The 20,118-nt window shown below is 39.3% G+C and overlaps 1 protein-coding gene across 4 annotated transcripts in view; it reads left to right on the forward strand.

Moving 5' to 3' along the window:
* Window positions 1-20,118, forward strand: part of LOC124802513 (mesocentin-like) — a 629,570-nt gene that overhangs the window by 568,880 nt on the left and 40,572 nt on the right. For all 4 annotated transcript variants that reach the window (XM_047263347.1, XM_047263349.1, XM_047263350.1 and 1 more), the window contains exons 11-12: window positions 6,256-6,462; window positions 10,821-18,962. In XM_047263347.1, the coding sequence (XP_047119303.1) occupies window positions 6,256-6,462; window positions 10,821-18,962 (8,349 nt within the window). The remainder of the gene's footprint in view (window positions 1-6,255; window positions 6,463-10,820; window positions 18,963-20,118) is intronic.

Raw genomic sequence — 20,118 nt, forward strand, 5'->3', positions numbered from 1 at the left:
TGACACATCATCCACTTCTTCACTTTTTCCACATGTCTTTTACAACTAATGATGTATTGTAGCTATTACCAATCATCTAAATGACAGACTTGCTCTGTTGTTCTCCCTGCTATCAGTTTTATAATGCTGTATGCCTATAAACACAAACCATCTTTTGCTACCCCCTCTTCTTGTAGACAGTGTCTCACTTGTCTTTGTTATTGGTGGGTTTATAATTGTGGCTGCCTTACGATGATTTCCATTTTATGACATCTATATCCTGATGAGATTTAAAAGCTTTTCTCGTAGTTACTGTATCTACAATATTTACTCTGCCCTTTATCAGTCCAGTTAAGTTTTAAACAAATATGGGGTGAGCCAGCTGTTCAGCTGTAGTTGATTAATATGCGATATGTACTTAAAATAACATGAGTGGTAGCTCAGTATTTAGAAAAACATGTGGGCTGTTACATGTGTGTATGCAGCAAGTATCAATGAGCTACAGTTGAGTGGCTTCCATTCCTCATTTTTGTTTATTGTTGCTATCCTGAAGTTTCCATTGTTGCAACACGTAACTTTTAATATGGCTATACAGCACATCTTTCAGTTGCTTTCAACTCAATTGTTAAGTTTCACATCATATTGCACTGAGCTACAAAAAATACAGCTTGACTAACATCTTTATTTCTGCAGAATATGAGACAGCAAAGAATTTCTCCTTTTGAAGATTTTTTCCTTGGGGAAAAAATCAGTGCTACATCTCATACTTACTTTGACAATATTGTGTAACATTCAACGTCCTTTATCCTCCTTGCAAACTCTTTTTGTCTGTAAGGATTGTGATGAGACTATAATCCCTAATTTCTGTTTTCTTATTTCTTATCCAAAAAAGAAAAGTTTTGATATTTAACAAAACCTTACATGTTCATCATGTCCCTTTATGTGTTGTCACTGAGACACGTTCCTCGCAAAATTCCTTTTTTATGACGTCTGAATGCTCCGTCCGTTATCAGTGGGTTATCAATTTTTACAAGGCGGTAGCAACCTTTTCATTTGCAGAAGTCTTAATAATCACTTTGTCTGTTTGTGCATTTTCTTGGTAATGTGAAAAAATAGGTAATGTCTGCCTCTTCAGAAAATGATTATTTAGGAAATACTTACATGTGGATGTAAATGACAGCATTTCTCTTCTCAGATCAGTAATATAAAATAGTTAATTTCTCCTTATCTCTCAAATGATATATTCCCACTTAATTACACATTATGGAAGAGTTCCATACACACTACATTGTAATTGAACTAGTTTGCTGTTAATGGACTAACTGTGTCTATACTTACTGCAGGTATTCATTCAGGCAGTATATTGGTGGGCTTAAGAGTGTGTCCTTTTTGACTGTGGCTTCAGATGTGTAGCACATAAGCATTGTAACTATGAATCAAACAAAAATTGTAACACAATGTTTTTTCTGGTAGAACTACTTTTAAGTAATTTTTACCATATACAGGGTGTTTCAAAAAGAATAACCTGATTTTGGATTGTAGTAATTATGAAACATGGGATGAGTTGGCAAAGGAAATGTGTGTTGTTTGAATGGATGTGGCCTAAAGTTTCATAAAATTTCTGGTAGATGTCAGTCAGTGCATCTTCTCAGTTTGTAGTCAGTCAGAAGTAAGATGTTGACCATGCGGCAGAAGGTGTTTCATGTGTAGCAGTCTGCAAAGAGTGAGTCAGCGATTTCAGTCCAGCACGCTTTTCATAGTAGTTCTTGCATTGACCTGCCTGCACCCAAAAACATTTGTCAATGGTATCACCAAATTGTAACATTTCGCCGGCCGATGTGGCCGTGCGGTTAAAGGCGCTTCAGTCTGGAACCGCGTGTCCGCTACGGTCGTAGGTTCGAATCCTGCCTCGGGCATGGATGTGTGTGATGTCCTTAGGTTAGTTAGGTTTAATTAGTTCTAAGTTCTAGGCGACTGATGACCTCAGAAGTTAAGTCGCATAGTGCTCAGAGCCATTTGAACCATTTTTTTGTAACATTTCTCTGGAAAAACTTTATGGTCCCTTCGATTTTGATGAAAATGCTGTGACTGGAATGAGCTATCTTCAAGTGCTGCATACGGGAGTTCTCCACAACTTCAGGACTCCGATTATTTCATTTTCCAACAGGATGTAGCTCCACCACATTGGCACAACAACATATGTCAGTTTCTCAATGACTGTGCCTTAGTGCTGGATAGGGCACACGGGACCCCGAGACACCGTCCTGGATTCTTGGCCTCCAAGATCACCTGACATGACTCCATGTGATCTTTACTTGTGGGGATATGTGAAGGAAAGTGTGTTCATTTCCCCTTTACCTCCTGACAGAAGAACAAAGTAATAACTGCCATAACTTCTGTAAAAGCACATACACAGTATTTTTAATAGAATAGCCGTAACTTTAAGATTTTGTGAGTGTTTTGCAATTCATAAGGAGTATTGAAATGAGGTAATTCTTTTTGAAACACTCTGTATTATAAAATTGTCACCTACTTATACATATGATTTAATGTAGTTATTTGTTGTGGATGTTTCTTTGCACACTTGTTTTTATTACAGTTATTGTCACATTACACATCTTTCTTTTTTTATGGTATGCTCTCACTTCCAGTTCTACATGTGGAAAATATAGATTTTTAAATTTTTGGGGATTGAAGATAATGCCAAACTCAGGAAAAACTTTATTTAAGAAAGAAACTATTGCACAGAGAAAATTTTTTATTCTGACTTGTGATTATATTCAACCTGAGTTAATATCCAAAGTAATTTTATTTTATATATTGACTTTTCTCCCACTACCATGCAGTTGTTACTGCTTTAATAGTCTCTCTGAATTTGTGGTACATGTGAGTTTTTCAGTTGTACTTTCCTTGTGATTTTCTGTGAAACGAACTGTTTTATCTGTCACAATTTTTCCTGTTACAATGTTTGCATTAATATTTCAATATATTTTATATCCCATACAACATGTGTAAAAGAACATCACATGTGGGGAAAAGTTGAAAGTTATGTTGGTATTGTGTAGAGTGCAACAACAGTTTTTCAACTGGTTAGGCATTTCTCTTGTTACAACCCCATTAATCACATCGAAAAAAAAAAAAAAAAAAAAAAATTGTGTCTTTGGAGCTCATTATAATAAATTTCACTCTTGTTTTTATATACCAGTTACACTAACACTAATTATGTATATGCAGATTGAGAAATTAAAATTGGAGTTTTGTTAATAATAGTTTATGATGCTGTTCTTTTGGTATATATTGTGAGGTAGGGGGACATGAAAACTATTAAATATCGTGTTGTGCTATTCAAGTGTCATTATACAAATGGTGTGGGAAAAATACATGTATTTGCTGGAAATTGATAAGTAGAAGTTTGTCATATTTTTGTAAGTTATAGAACTGAAATGTAAATTCATTGAACTACACTTCATGGATGCTGATGTCAGGAGCTACAACTAGTTAAAATTTGGATTTTGAAATTTACCATGTCTCTTGACCAATTTAGAATGTTTTCATATCCATATTTTAAGGGTACACATTTATTCAGTGTAGCAGTTAGAGGTCTGCATCTGACATTTTCACTTGCTCAGATTGCTCGGAACATGTAGTTCCCTGTAAGTCTGTCAGATGTCAATATAGCCACCTTGGACTGAGGGGGCAACCACACTCCACTCTCATGACGCTTGTTCGAGTGTAGCACACTCAAATTGCTCGATCATCTGCTGTAATTACTCGAGCGCCACTCAGTTGTCCGCTGTAGGACCATGGTGCAAGAATGCGAGATGAAGGAGAGTGCGGAAGCAAAACCTTATTCAGAATGATATATCCTGAGTGTGAAAGATGGTGGCTGTAACAATGTTAGGGAGAGATTTTCATCAGTGACTGACAAGGGTGTCAGCTACACGTACTGTGGCACATGCTCTACTCTTCAGTCTTACATTCCACCACCACACATCTGAAGACAAATGTCTGCAGATTTCGACAAAGTGTAATTTCTGAAGCATTAGCAGTTTTGGTAAAAGGTACACTAATTAAAAAGGTGTGTAGAAATGTGTCCCAGAGGCCTTCATCCAAACACTTTAACATTAGGTGTAGGATTTTGTGTTTTTTGTATCAGGAGCTTGTAAATGTCAGTTGAGAATTGGGAGATGCAGATGTTTCCAACATTCTGACCCCTCCTATGATAATAGTACGAAACACTGAAAGATAAGCCGATGAAATATGAGTGACTATGATGTCCAGCATTATTCAGGCCGTAGGCATGAATGCGTATGGATGTACAGCGGATAATGGACCAACAATATCAGGAAATGTGTTACCTATCTAGTACTGTGGACTTTGATTATTGAGATTAGGCACTGTGGAATATGGCATTGATGACAAATCACTTTTCTGAGAAGAAAAAGAAGTATGCGGAATTTATTAAGAACTACATCGAGGAAACATTATTCAGATTGTTAGGAGTAAAGCCCCACCATTTTAATAAGATTTCATTTTCCACTGACGAAGACACTAATGTACGCAAGGTACTGCAATCCTTTCAATATTATGCATGTATTAAACATGTATTGAACATAGTCCGGAAACATATGTTAGATGACAATTACTTAATAAATGGGCTTGGAGTAGTTTATTCCACAACCTATGCTGCTAAAGATAGTGACTGTTTCATGAAGAAAAATGGTGACCTGAATATGATATACACAAGCTTAAGCAAGAAATGTAGAATAAGTGTAACAGCTTGTTTAGAATGCTACACTATGTATAAGGCACTACGACAAAGTCATGGAACTGCTTCCAGAGAGAGGTGTCTCTGAAAAACTTACTGATTATGACAACAACATTGCAGACGAATTTGTGACATTTTTAGAGCCAATCATAGATGCAATGGAAAGGCTTGAAGGCGAGAAGTTTCCAACAGTTCAGTTTGTTTTATCATGGCTGCACAAACTGAAAAGTCATTGCAATTTAGGACCTAAAGATACAAAAATGCATACATTTAAATTACTGTAGATACACTGTGTCTGGCAAATTGCGCCTAATTGCAATATGCCGCTTACAGTGTCACCGCTATTGTGGCAGTACATTACAATTGTCATATTATCACCTATTAACTGTAAGTACTATGAGTACTGAATCATCGCTGTCTCTCTTTCTCACAGACTAGAAAGTCGAAACTTTGGCATTGCACAGAGTAGTAACAATTCTGTGGTCACCCTTCTGATTACTGTCAGTGATATTTGTTTATGACAGAGATGAGTCATAAAATAGTGTGGATCAAATGTGTGATGAAGCATCAGGTTCTGATAAGCTAGACCAAAAAAATTTCAGTGCGGTTTGGAACTTTATTTCTGACTGACAAAGCGAACTTGATCTGAAATTAGTTGATTCATTGTAATTATGCCAACAGGGAATAATTTGGAGACAATTTTATTCTTGTTAGATTTATAATTTGTTAGGTTATGAGGATCACATATGTACATTTGAATCAATAAAGCAGGTGTTATAAAAAGCAGCAAGAGGTTCTTCATTATGAGACCGACAAAAGTTAGATATGTAATTCTCCTGTGAAATTCCCAGTTGTTTCCAAAGTTTTCTTATTGCATAAAGCAAGCTGTTTTCTCCTTATGAATCACAATGATGTCACAATTAAAAACTGCCACTCAGGAGTATATGTCTGATCTGAGTGTAGTCCCATCAGCTGGTGGACATATACATATGTCAGGAGCAGCACCAGCCTGCAGGCACAGAGTGCTGCTATTAAAATGGTGGCAACAGCATCACAGCAAGTGTGTCAGAAGGGCCATCCCCTGGCCTCCTCTCCCCTTAGTGCCTCATTCAACTACAGCCCACTTCGAGCGTTTGTACTCGGGGAAGCCGTGATTGAGCGCAGAACACTCGAGCGAGTAGAGTGAGCGAAACCCCCAATTTGCTGATCTCTAGTAGCTGTAGTTACCATCTAAAGATGAAAAGAGATGGAGCCAGTCAAGGAAAATTTAAAATAGTATATGTTAGTGTCCACTAATATGTTATCAATAAAATGACATGTATAGATTTGTTAAAAAAAGGTAGTCGTGGTCATTGCATCTCAAAAAACAACTACATCCGAAGTAAAAAAAGAGTTTTGCTATGTTATAATGAGATTGTGTAACTTGTGTGTAAATACTTAAAAGTAATATGATGCTCTGAATAATAAGAAAAAAATTAAGTAAATGGCACACTCCTCAACCTTCACAGAAACCTGTTGGAGGTGTTGCAGTTCTGCCTCCTGGTGCTCTTGGCTTTGGCAAAAAGCAAAAAAAGAAAGATAAGGATGGCAGTGACAAAGAAAAGGGAGCAGCAGAGGCAGAAGATGAAGAAAAAGAGAACAGACAGGACAACGACTCACTAAATACTTCCGATGAAAAATCACCTACCAGGAAGAGAGAGAAGCTCAAGATTAAGGTAAGATTTATCTACTTAGTTTATAGGATTCAACTTTCAGGAGAGCAAAGCATCATATAATGCTGGAAAACATTTCAGTGCTGTTTTTTCCATCTGGAGTGAGATAAGATGTATCCTTACCAATTACACTCAACCTCTTCAGTTTTAAAATTTAGAACTCTTTTATATTGGAAGTACTGATTTACATTTAACATAGTGTAATTATTGATTTATTTTTTTTAAGTAAATTTAAATCAAGTAAATTCTAGACTTTTTGTTAATTGTTTCTAATTTACTTACCATTCTTAAGATCTTATTTGTACATGAAAGAAAGAAAGAAAGAAAGAAAGAAAAGGGGAAAGAACATGGTAAAAGTGTTATCTTTGTTAAACTGCATTGTGAAGAAAATACTAATCACAACAAAAGAAAGAGCAACCACGCATTAGAATGATATTTCTTATTTTGAGAGACATCACTGACACATGGTCGTGTTAAAAAAAAACCATCTTTACTGTGGGGTATGTCAGTCTTGTTTCTAGAATTCTTAGCTCTGAAGGAATAGCAGAAGAAAGAAAGGAAATACTGTTGCCAGGAGTTGGTGCTAATGTATATCATGGTCACCATCTAACTGGAAACAGGATTTTCTGCCATCAGTTTATGTTTACCCAGTTTTAACCAAAATTATTGTATTAACATATTTAGTGTGATGACACTTTTTTTTGTAGAGCCATATACTTTTTTGAAGTTTAATATCTTTTTCATAAGTGATCATACTACTTGTCCACAACATAGCAGATTTTTTGCTTAGCATTTTATCACGTAAACAGAAATTCATATGTGGGCAACTGTATTATTTCAAAATATTTTTGAATAGTTTTAACACTCTGTTTCAGAATGGCTCTTCCATAGACTTATCAAAGGAAAACATTACAGAACCTACCATAATTTCTACGGTAGAAAAAAGTGTTATGTAGCGAAAAAAATGAAAATTTTATGGAAATGCCTCTAGTCATTTTAATTATACATCTCTCTCTCTCTCTCTCTCTCTCTCTACCCCCCCCCCCCCCCCCCCCCAATGATCAATAAATTCCCACATTAATGCCATAAAATCTTGTAGTATTATGTAATATTTCAGAACACTATTTGTTTATATTAGTTGACTAATTGTGCAAAGTCATTGTTATGTAAGCCAGAAGGACCATATCTTCAGTTCAAAGGCAAGTATGTGGTGTATGTGATTTTTGAACAGTGATTGCCTTAGAAGCATTGTGGTTTGTTGTAGTTCATTTGCATAAGTATTGTTTGAATTTTTGTACATAGAATTTGTATATAGTGTAATGTTTGATTTTGCATATGACTACCTTAAAATAACAAAGAATGCTAATTGTGTAAATAAATTTATTACACACTTAAGAAAAAAAAAACTCTTAAAAACTATTTATCTCATGCAGAGAAATAGAAATTAGGTAAAATGTCCACGTTCAGTAGTGAAAAGTTGTGCTCTGTACTCTCCCCTATGTATGCTATTAAAGGAGAACAACAAGGGCCATGAGGTGAGGATGGTAGTGAAAGGGATTCAATAGAGGCAAAATTATTGATGCACAGATTACTGCTCTAAGAGGTCAGTAAACAAGTAGTGAAATAAACAGTAGACAGGCCTTATACAGTGACCAGATATTTAATGCATGTAATTAACAATTTGAAGAGATTATTTAAACTGGACATTGAAAAAAATCAACAGCAAATGAGGGACTGCAGAGTGAAGGAAAATAGAAAAAAAGGATGAAGAGGAATTAAAAATAAAACAGGGGGAAGACACTTACGAGATGTTGGGGTGCCCATATGAGAAATGAAACTACTCTTGACATAATTAATGTTGACACAGAGAACTTGTGTTAAACATACATTGAAACAAATAGTTGTATCCCATCAGACAGCTATCAATCCACGTGTGAAAGTGAACATTGTAAAACTATCCAAAAGAATAAATATGAAGACTGTTCATCTTACAGCTCACTATATCTTATTGTAGATTCTTTTATAACACAACCAATAGGGGCTGGGTATTAGCTTCACCACCGCATTCTTTTATACCTCATTTGCTCAAAGGTCATTGTGTGACTTCCACCATTCACCATTTCTTCACCAGCACTGCTGTCACGGATGTTTTCTTTCATATAATTTCTACTTCTATAATTATAACCATTCTGTTCATGTAGGTAATTCTGCATGAACTGCTTTGAACTGAATTTCCTTTGTTTCTACTTTCTGTTTTCTTATGTATCATCTTCATTTTCGGGGTTTTATGTATCTTTTTTGTTCAGTTACTGGACGTTTCTTTTCAGTTGAATTCTCAACTGAATGTTATTATGCTATTATAGTTTTTAACTGTTGAATAATGGTCAGGGAAATTAAAGGCACACTGCAGAATGAAAGAAGAAAAATGATGTCATAAATGGTAAAGAATCCGCAAGTATATCACTATTGACAGTTGCCACATCCTTCACTTTGTTCATATTATTTTAAAATTGTTTCTTGTAACATTTCAGAACTATTTCAATTTTAATAGGATGTAAAGTACATTAAAGTAGTTAATATTAGTTTTGATTTATCTTATAAATGGAATGTGGTAATTTTCTAATTTTAATATTGTGTAAAAACAAGATGTATTTTGTAGAAATAGACCGATAATGAGGCATGGTGATACTTTGCTGCATGGTAATGAAAAAACTCATTGTTTTTTGAACAGCACTAATTATGGAAGCCATAAGATTTTATTGTTTATAAATCTTATCTGATAAAAATGCAAATTAAATAGGGCATTAGTTGTTATTCTTTTCTTGCTCATGCACAGTGGAAAGAGCTTCATATTTGAAGTGCTAGCTTAATTATTTCTTAAACAGTTTCAGAATCTAGAGAAAGATCAGGTCTCGGATTGTACTCTTGATTTTACAGTGATTATTGTGTGACACATAGGAAGCATTTATAAAATGCACAGAGCAAAAGATAACTGAGGACATATAGGTGACATTTAACAACTGTGAATAGTCTTATAAAAATTTATCAGAATATTACATGTCAAACAGAACAATAGATTTCCCTTAAAACACAATTTAGAGGAATTTTTCCTATCTGTTGCTTTTCATCCCCTGATGAAATGATAGTTAGTTTTTCAGCACCAGAAAAGAATTAATTTGCTTTACACCTCACATTTACAGGTGTTCAAATCATCCACTGGCAATACCAAAATACAATTTTACATTTGTTTCCTCATGTTTATCATTATAAATTCACTGACTTATTTTCATATTTCACTTTCCTACCATTAAATCAGATGCTCTCTGAAATGAAGTTGTGTACCCCCTCATGTGCTTTTGGCACTGCTCTGATTATTCATTTGTTTTCCAAGATAACATACACTTCTTTATTAGATTGCTTTTTTTCTGGAAATCTGTTTACGAAATGGTCTATAATTTCATTCTGATCCTTATGTTTGTAAAATGTTTGCAGTTCGATTATGTGTGCCCAGTCTGAAACCTATTTTGCTCCAGTATTGCAATCTTATCCACAAGATAATATTCTACAATGCAATCAGCAATTCACAATTAAATTACTGAAATCTCTTGTTCAGTGCCACTTATGCAGTGTATTATTGAATACTGACATTTTAATTGCGGCTTTGCCCTCTTACACATGTCACGTATATTGCATAATTGATGCCTTGTCTTAGGAAACATAACCTCTTTTGTTATAATAAATAAACAAACACTATTTCACAACTTTTTATTACCATCTAACAGTTTCAATCTGCTCTGGAGATCATCTTCAGATTGGGTTCCATAGAGCATAGTTTTTGAACTGTTTACAAACTGCACTTGGTGACACCAGACCTGAAGATGATCTACAGTGCATACTAAAACTGGTAGTCGAAAATAAAAAGTTGTGATCCTTTGTGTGTTTGTTTATTTATTACATATGTTGTACACATCATTTTTCCCTTCTCTCTTGTCACCCCCCCCCCTCCCCGCCCCCCCCCCAAAAAAATATATTTCTCCTCCCTCCTCTCTGTCTGTCTGTCTCCTGTGTCACCCTGTTTTCATTCCCATGTCCACCTCAGTGGGAGATGGTTCTTGCCCCAACAGTAGTTCTTTCCCGACAACAAGCGGTATATGTATCAAATTTGGTTGAAATCAGTCCAGTGGCATAGGAGGAAATGTGGTACAGGCACAAACACATCCATTTATAAAATATATCTTGATATATAGATTTAGGCATTAATGACTGTTGAGGCTTTTTTTAAATCTTTTGTGAGGTGTTTTTTATTCTGTTTGTTTCATGTTTGGTATTGTGGTTTCTTTCTTTCTTTTTTTCATATTTAGACTCCAGGTTTCCTGTTTGCGAAGGGCAGCCCTCCAAAAGACAAGGAAAAGGAAGAGAAAGAAAAAGAAGATGGTACACCAGAAAAAGAAAAGAAAGAGAAGGAAAGAAAAGAGAAAGAAAAGAAGGAAAAAGATAAAAAAGAAAAAGATAAAAAAGATAAAAAAGTGAAAGAAGAGAAAGTGGCAGTTGCACTTACTGATGACACTGCCAAGTCTGGGGCTTCAGGTGGTCCACCCAAGGGTTCCCCTCAGCTTCCAGGGTACACAAGAGAGTATGATTATGTAGAGGAGGAGCCACAGAGTGAGGACCAAAGGCGTTTTGAACCTCAAGGGGGCTTTAGTTATGAGAAGGGTCGACTGGAAGCTACTCCCGAACGTTCCCCCCCATCCTCCTCTGGGCGACGTGCTACTGGCTTAGCTTTCAATTATGCACCTGGTGAGACCACACCTGCAAGTAAAGGGCTACGTACTCCTGGAATTGATTATGTGGCTTCTGCAGGGCTTAAGGAGCAGGCGAAAGGTGCCGGTGCAGCCCCAGTTATTGTGCCCCCGACAACCCAATCATCAAAGTTTATAATTATTGCTGGAGGTAAACCTTCAGTTGTTGCTGGCTGTGAACCTCCCATAGTGAAGGCTGAAGATGGAAAATTGGTTGTAGATAGCGCATGGCCCAGTCCTCTTGCTAAAGCCCAAGTGGTTGCTGGCACAGATGAGAAACCTGCTCCTGTCAGAGATATCTATCCTGGACTGATACTGAAGGATGGAAAGTTGCATTTGCCAAAAGATGTTGATGTCATTGAAGGGTATGAAGTTCTCGAGAACAAAGATGGTAGTGGTGTGACGGTAAATCAGTGTCGCTACTTGGGAACTTATACAGGTCGAGATGGACGGCCTGTGCAGGGAAAGAAGAAACCAGCTTCTGTGGCTGGAGCAGAACTTCTTGTAAGTCGAGATGGGAAACCTTTATTAGCGGCCGATTCAAAGGGCAAAGGTGGCGTTTTTGTTGTAGGACGTAGTGGCAAGATAGATATTCCCCCCGAAGAACCATTTTCTGCAACACTGTCAGGTGCCATGGCTGTGAAAGGTCATGATGGAAATCCACTTCTTGTTTGGGGTCAACTTCCCAATACAACAACAGGGCCTGATGGAACACTTTACATTACAGGGAGACATTCAGGTGACCTAGATGGTGCTCCTGTTATAATGGGCAATGATGGAAAACCACTTCCAATTACAGCAGTGTGTGGAAGTTCCAAACATAATTCACTTATACCTGGTGGCATAGTTTCTGTATCAAAAGGAAAAACTGATGTACACCGTACTGGTTTCTTGGGAGAAGTTGAAGATGATGGTGATCGTGTACGTGGAATTTCTGTCACTGTTGATCGTCATGGGCAACCAGTTGAAGCACCTCCTGTTGCAGTGGCCATCCTGGGGCCTACTGGTAAGACAGCTCTGCTCACTGGAGACCACCAATTAGCTATTGCAGCAGGTAAGGATGGTAAAGGTACTGTTACTTGCAGTGGAGAATTTGAAGGTGCACCTACACTTATCAACAAAGATGGTAAGCCTGTTCTTGTAGATGGATGGCCTGCCATGCTTAAAGCTGATGGAGGATACCAGGCTGAGTTTTCAGATGTCATCGAGGGTGCGAGAATTATTCGCGGGGAGGATGGTCAGCCAAAAACAGTGAAGAGCAAGTATATTGGCACTGTTGTAACTGGAGACAAAGGAAGGATTGAAAAAGTTAAGCTGGTTCTAGACCCTGAGGGACAACCACTTGCAGTTACAGAATCAGACCTGGGAACAGTAGTAAGTGCAGATGGCAAACCAATTGAGAGACTGCAGGTAGTGCCCAGTCCCAAGACTACTCCAGAAAAGAAGACTTCTTCACCTATACCCTCACTGCCCAAGATAACCTTACCTAAGATATCTACTGGGTCACCACGTCTACCTGCAGCTGATGGCAATAAAATTCAGGATACAGAAGCTCTGCTAGCAGCAGAGAGAAGCCATGCAGGCATTTTGGGCATTGCACCAGGGGCAGTAGTTGCCTTACCAGAAAGTCAAGTACTTTTGCTCACTTCCAAAAATGGAAAACCTTTGCTTGCAACTGGAAGTATACCACCTCCAATTGTAGAACAGGATGGTAGGAAAGTTATCCCTGGCAAATTCTCAGGCAGTCTGGATGGTGCTACAGTCATCACTGATAGACAAGGGCAGCCTGTAGCTGCAAGTGGGTGCCGAGCAGATGTAGTGAGAGGACCAGATGGAAAGCCTGCTGTTAGTGCAAAATTTACCCATGTTGTGGAAGGAGCCAAAATTACACCAGGGAAAGTTTCACAAAAGCCAGATGTGAGCTACACAAAATATTTAGTTAACTTGACTGGTAGTGGAGGAAAACCCATTGGACCAGCAGAAAGGCCAGAGAATGTAGAGGCTGTCACAGTAATTCTTGGAGCAGATGGAAAGCCACTAGAGGTAACAGAACCAGCACCTGGTGTACTGATTGCAGGTGATAAAAAGCCTGTAATAAATACTGCTTCAGGTGTCAGTGGAGTATTAGCTGCTGGAAAAACATCTCCCTCAGGTGCAAGAGCACTGCCAACTGATCACGTTCTGTGCTTAGTTGCTAAAGATGGTAGTCCTGTAGTTATAACTGGTGACATACCTACACTGGTAACTAACAAGGATGGTAGGAAGGCACTTCCAGGAAAAATGGGTGGGAAGCTTGATGGTGCGACAGTACTGGTGGACAAGAGTGGGCAGCCAGTTACTGCTGTAGGGCAGCCTATTGATGTAATCACTGGTAATGATGGCAAGCTGGTAATTTCTGCACCATTCACTCATGTAGTGGAGGGAGCCAAGATCAGACCAGGTAAAGGAGGAAAATTGGATGCAACTAATACCAAGTACTTGGCATCGGTTGTAGGATCTGGAGGCAGGACTCTGAAGCCTGGTGAAAAACTGGAAAACATTGAAACGGTTATGTTGGTTGTTACAGCTGATGGGAAACCAGTAGAAGTTACTGAACCAACTCCAGGAGTTCTGCTGTCTAGTGATGGGAAGCCTGTAGTTAATTCAGCGACATCTTTTGAAAGTGGACGTGCTGGAACCGTAATTCCAAAGTTACAGATAACTGAATTGCCTGTGAATGAAGCACTGTTGGTCATATCCAAAGAAGGTGTTCCTGTAATTGTTACTGGTGATTTGCCAGCACCAGTCATCACTAAAGATGGGAAAAAAACACTTCCAGGTAAGTTTACTGGAAAGCTTGAAGGTGCAGTTGTTAGTGTAAAACCAGATGGACAAACTATGACTCTTAAAGGACTTGAAATAGAACCTATTACTAGCCCAGCAGGAAAGCCAGCAGTTGGTGCCCAGTACACTCATGTAGTAGAAGGAGCTAAGATCATTCCAAAGAAGAGTGGGAAACCAGAAGTGACACTCACTAAATATCTTGTTACACTGGTTGATAAGGAAGGGAAACCAGTCACACTTGGAGCTAAAAATATAGATGTGGAGGAAGCTACTGTTGTTCTTGGAGCTAATGGGAAGCCATTAGAAGTTTCAGAAACACCAACAGGTGAACTTCGTTCAAGTGACGGAAAACCAGTGATGAAACTAACCTCTGATGCAGATGCCGAAGGCATTGTGAGAGCTATTGTGAGTCCAGGTCATCCTGTATCTTTCTTAGCTGCTGATGGAAAGCAAGTGTATACTGTACCTCTGCGATACGGAGGCCTCATTGGTACAACTGATCCAGCACCATATGTTGATGGAGTTACAGTAGTCGTGGATAAAGAAGGACATCCGGTTGTTCTAACTGGACAGTATCCAGCACCAATAATCAGCAAGGATGGAAAGAAGATCCTTCCACCTGGAAAATTTCCAGGAAGTCTGGATGGTGCCATTGTTCTGGAGGATGAACACTCAAAGCCTCTGATTCCTCGGGGGCTATACACCGAAGTTGTTGCAGGGCCTGATGGTAAGCCACAGAAGGTGGTCCATTATGCACACATCATAGATGGTGCCAGAATTATTATAGGGAAAAATGGTGAGCCTATAGTATCCCGAGAGAAATTTTTGGGCACTTTGGTGGGTAAAGATGGAGAACTGTGGTCACCAGATAAGTCTCCATCAGACATTAAAGGAGCAGTAGTGGTAGTGGAAAAGGATGGAGAACCAGTTACCGTTGTGGAGAAACTGCCGGGCATTATAGCTGACAAAGATGGACAACCGATCATTTCTGTTGAGAAGCACTTGGGCATAACACCTCATTCAAGGCTTGTGATAAGCCAAGGCAGTCCAGCAACTGGAATTGGCAGTCAGCCATTTATGCTGAGTGCACCATTTACTCAGACTGTAGCTGTAGCTAGTGGTGTTGTTGCCGTTGTAGGAAATGATGGAAAGGTCTCAATTGTTGCAGGACAATTTCCAGCTCCTGTCTCAAAAAGTGGTAAAATGGTACTCCCAGAAGACTTTCCAGGTAAACTGGCAGGAGCTCCTATCCTGGTTGGTCATGATGGTAAACCTGTGATAATGAAGGGACTACAGGCTCAACAAGTTTCTTCGAGTGATGGAAAACCAATGCTCACTGCAGACCACTCACACATTGTAGAAGGAACAACTGTTACTCTAAATAAGGATGGGAAGCCTTTATCTTCACCAGCAAAATTCCTGTTGACTCTTATTGGCAGGGATGGCAAGCCACTGCCACCTGAAAAGACTATGGCCACTGAAGTCAATGGGCTAACCATTGTGCTGGGATCTGATGGCCAACCACTTCCTGTTACGGAGATAGTTGCTGGAACTGTTGTAAGCAAAGATGGTAAGCCAATAGTTACTACAAGACATCCAAGCATGGTGACGAGTGTTGAACACAAAATACCAGCTGTTAAACCAGTGACAACAGTTAGTAGTGCTGACAGCACAGTAACCACTTTGGTAACACCTCAGCCTATACATATAATTGAAGGAGTAATAGCAGTTGTTAGGAAGGATGGAAAGCCAGTGATTCTTACTGGTCAGTACCCAGCACCCATAACAGACAAAAGTGGGAAAAAAGTTTTGCCTCCAAAATTTCCAGGAAATTTGGAAGGAGCTGTTGTTCTGGTTGACAAAGACTCAAAACCTACAATCCTGAAAGGAACAGAGATAGCTCAAACAACAGGCAGTGATGGGAAGCCCTTGGCAGTTGCTGATTATACACAGGTCATAGAAGCAGCAAGAGTTAGTCTCGGAAAGGACGGAAAACCTATAGTGACAGCTGATAAATTTGTAGGCTCACTTATGACAAGAGATGGTAAACCTCTACCTCCTGGGAGATCACCGTTGGAAGCTGAAGGTGTTACTGTTGTCTTAGGGAAGGATGGACAGCCAATGGCAGTGGAAGAAACTCCTATAGGTGTAGTGAGTGCACAGGATCGACAGCCGTTACTGTCTGTGCAAAAATTCTTGGAAAGTGTCCCAGGTTCTTCAGTCTCATACTCACCACCTCCAGGTCACACATCTTCAGGCACTGTGCAAACAACTAGGGTAGTGATGGGTTCTCCTTTAGGAGGAGGACCACCAGTTGTTACAACTCATACAATAAATGTTGTAGAAGGGGTTATGGCAGCTGTAAAGAAAGATGGAAAACCAGTTATTTTAGTTGGTCAGTTTCCAGCTCCAGTGTCTGGTAAGGATGGGAAGAAAATACTACCAACAAACTTTCCTGGTGGTCTCGAAGGAGCAACTGTCTTGGTTGGGAAAGACAGTCAGCCAATATTACTAAAGGGACAATATGCTGCAGCTACGGCTGGTAACGATGGCAAACCTGTAACAGTTGCTGATTACACACAGGTTGTGGAAGGGGCTAGAGTTAGCCTTGACAAAGAGAATAAACCTTTAGTTACTAACACTAAATTCCTTGGATCATTTGTTGGGAGTGATGGCAAACCACTTCCACCTGGTCGTTCTCTTGTTGATTCTCAAGGTGCGATGGTAGTTTTGGGGCAGGATGGTCAGCCGTTGCCAGTGAGAGTATCTTCATTTGGATCTGTTACTAGTGAAAGTGGGGAACCTATCTTATCAGTTCAAAAGTTCTTGGAATCAGTTCCTGGAGCTACTGTGGCTTTCGAGCAAGCTGGTCCAACAACTTCGACAACTGTAGAGACTACTTCTGTTATTCTTGGGCCTGATGGCAGGCCTGTACAGCTTGGGTCCCCCCATACCACATCCCGCACCATAGGAATTGTTGATGGTATCATGGCTGTAGTTAGAAAAGATGGTAAACCGGTGATATTAACAGGAAGATTTCCAGCTCCTGTGCCTGGTAAAGATGGAAAAAAGGTACTTCCACCTAAATTTCCAGCAAATTTGGAAGGAGCTACAGTTCTCACAGACAGGCATGGCAAGCCCCTTACACTGAAGGGTCTATATGCTGCAAAGACTTCAGACAATGATGGAAAACCACTGGCTGTGGCCGACTACTCTGAAGTTATTGAAGGTGTGAAACTTGTTATGGATGAAGATAATAAAGTGACAGCAAGCCCTGATAAGTTCCTTGCCACATTAGTCACGAGAGATGGAAAGACGTGGTCACCTGGGCGCTATCCTGGAGACATGGAAAGTGTTACAGTAGTTCTTGGGCAGGATGGCCAACCATTGTCGATAACAGATATTGGTGGAACAATACTGGGTAAGGATGGCGTTCCAGTCTTGTCTGTTCAAAAGTTTGCTGAGACTGTTCCTGGTTCTACAGTATCATTCATGCAGAAAGGTGGTGCACCTTCAACTGGTACAGTGCAAACATCGTCAGTTGTTCTTGGTCCTGACGGGAAGCCCGTTGCAAGCGTAACAGGCAAAGATTCGATGGAGTCATTTACCAGTCACACTATCAGCACTGTGGAAGGAGTGATGGCAGTTGTGAAAAAAGATGGTAAACCAGCAATTCTTACAGGGCAATATCCAGCCCCTGTGATAGCAAAAGATGGAAGGAGAATTTTACCTGCCAAGTTTCCAAGTAGTTTAGAAGGTGCAACTGTTCTCACAAGTAAGGAAGGGAAGCCACTGATTCTGAAAGGTGTGTATGCTGCACAAACTGAGGACCCTAGCGGAAAGCCCCTGTATGTGGCAGATTATTCTCAAGTTGTTGATGGGGCAAAAGTTAGCTTAGGAAAGGACGGAAAAGTGACTGTTATGAATGAAAAGTTCTTAGCTAAACTTTTTGGGAGCGACGGACAGCCATTATCACCTTCAGCTGTCAGTCCAGGAAGTGTACAGTCAGTTTCAGTAATTTTGGGCAAGGATGGTCAGCCATTAGCGGTAACAGAGAAGCCATCAGGTGATGTGGTAGGAAGTGACGGAACATCGGTTATTACAATGCAAAGGTTCACAGAATCAGTTACAACATCAACTGTTAAAACAGCATCATCAGTTGGTGGAGTTGTCAGAACAGAGACAATAGCTATCATGGAAGGCGTAACGGCACTGCTGGCAAGAAATGGACAACCTTTAATCATAACAGGACAATACCCAGCTCCAGTTGTAGGTGCAGATGGGCGGACTATCATACCGGGGCAGTTTTCAGGATTATTAGATGGTGCCACAGTTTTGACAGGAACGGATGGCCGACCACTAGTTCTCAAGGGAGTACCTGCGGAGGCAACAAAGTCTCGCAGTGGTGAACCTGCTTTGTCCGTTGACTATACACATGTATTAGAAGGAGCAAAACTTTCAGTGGGTCGAGACGGTAAGCCATCTGTAGTACCAAAACGTTACCTTGCAAAACTGCTCGGCCCAGGAGGAGAAAAGGTGCCTTCAGGTTCCCTTCCATCCCAAGTAACAGGTGTAGTCGTGGTACTGGGGGAGGATGGTGAGCCAGTAGCTGTGTCTGGTTTAGAACGGGGACGTGTCAGAGCGGAAGGAAATGACCTAAAAGTTTTTCGGCGAGGTTCAGATGGGGAGCTTTCAGATGAAGAAGACTCAGGTGATGAACTTGCAGCATATGCAGAGGACACAATACTCGGCCCCAAGGTTGTCAAAACGACAACAAAAAGGACTGTAGTGAAGGACAGTGGTGGTCTGCGTCGTAATGTGGAAGAGAAAGTGGAGGACCTGGGTGCAGGAACAGTGTCTCTTACAACACACGAAGATGAGGTGATGACCATGAACATTATTCTGGTGGTGGCAAATGCTGCTCTTTGATTGCCATAATTTTCTGCATATGACTAATATACGTAGCTTTAAAACACTGGCATCTGAGCAAATGTAAAAAAAATAACCATCTTTTTCATGCCCTGCACACTTGTGTGATCCACATTCTTCAGGGAATTGTCATTAATGAAATGCCAAGTACACATTAGGAGTAAAGAAAATGTGTTAGCAATAATTTGGGGAAAAAAAATCAAGCCTTATATGGGTATCTCTTTCGTGTTGAGCAATTCAAGAACACATGTGAGCAAGTTCTTTCACTTGCAATACAAGAGTGAAGATAAAAGTGGCACTTGTACAAATCATACTCATATGTCAGTGCATTGCTCAGATGCTGGTAAGCATGATTGTATATTTATTGCTGGTAATGCTCTTAAGTATTTCTAGTACTAACATTAAAAAGCTGCATGCAGTGAATGTAGTGGGGAGATGTTGTGTGGCATGTACTAGTCAAGGCACTTGTAATGTAACATAAGATTTTTGTTGGAGTTTCCTTACAAGCTTTTCTCAGTTCGTGAATTTAATTTATTTGTAGTTAGTTGTTAGTGTTATTTGCCAGTGTACCTAACAACTCTTCACCGTTTCTCTGCTGGGTAAGCGTATTCTAAATTGAAAATTGTTAGTTATTTCTGTCAGCTTGTTTCATAGCACAATGTAACAACTGTTCTCGCTACAGCCTGACTTATCTTACATCTGCCATATTAAATCAGTTCTCATTTATGATAAGTAAGTAATAATGTGCTTTTGCTGTTTACAATGGTATTTTACTCTTTCTTTAAAAGTAATTCTATTAAGTGTCTTATTTGCAACTGCCATTAGTAACTAATGTGTCAACTTCTATGTCCCTAAGAGTCAATATTACGTATACAGTTTTAATTTTTCCAGCTTCTGAAATAATGCATTTTTTAATTGCTGCAGTTTTGTTCAATGGCTTTGAAAGATTTGGAAAAAGGACATACAGAAAGAACAGTGTGTGCAATATCAGATGAATGAATTAATCATACACAGTAAATAATAGTTGTTAAGAACTTTTAATAGAAACAATATGGAATAACTGCTATTGTACACTTAGGCTTTCGGACTCCACAGTTGACCACTGCAA

Source organism: Schistocerca piceifrons, chromosome 6 (assembly GCF_021461385.2).
Source record: "Schistocerca piceifrons isolate TAMUIC-IGC-003096 chromosome 6, iqSchPice1.1, whole genome shotgun sequence".
Classification (NCBI taxonomy): domain Eukaryota; kingdom Metazoa; phylum Arthropoda; class Insecta; order Orthoptera; family Acrididae; genus Schistocerca; species Schistocerca piceifrons.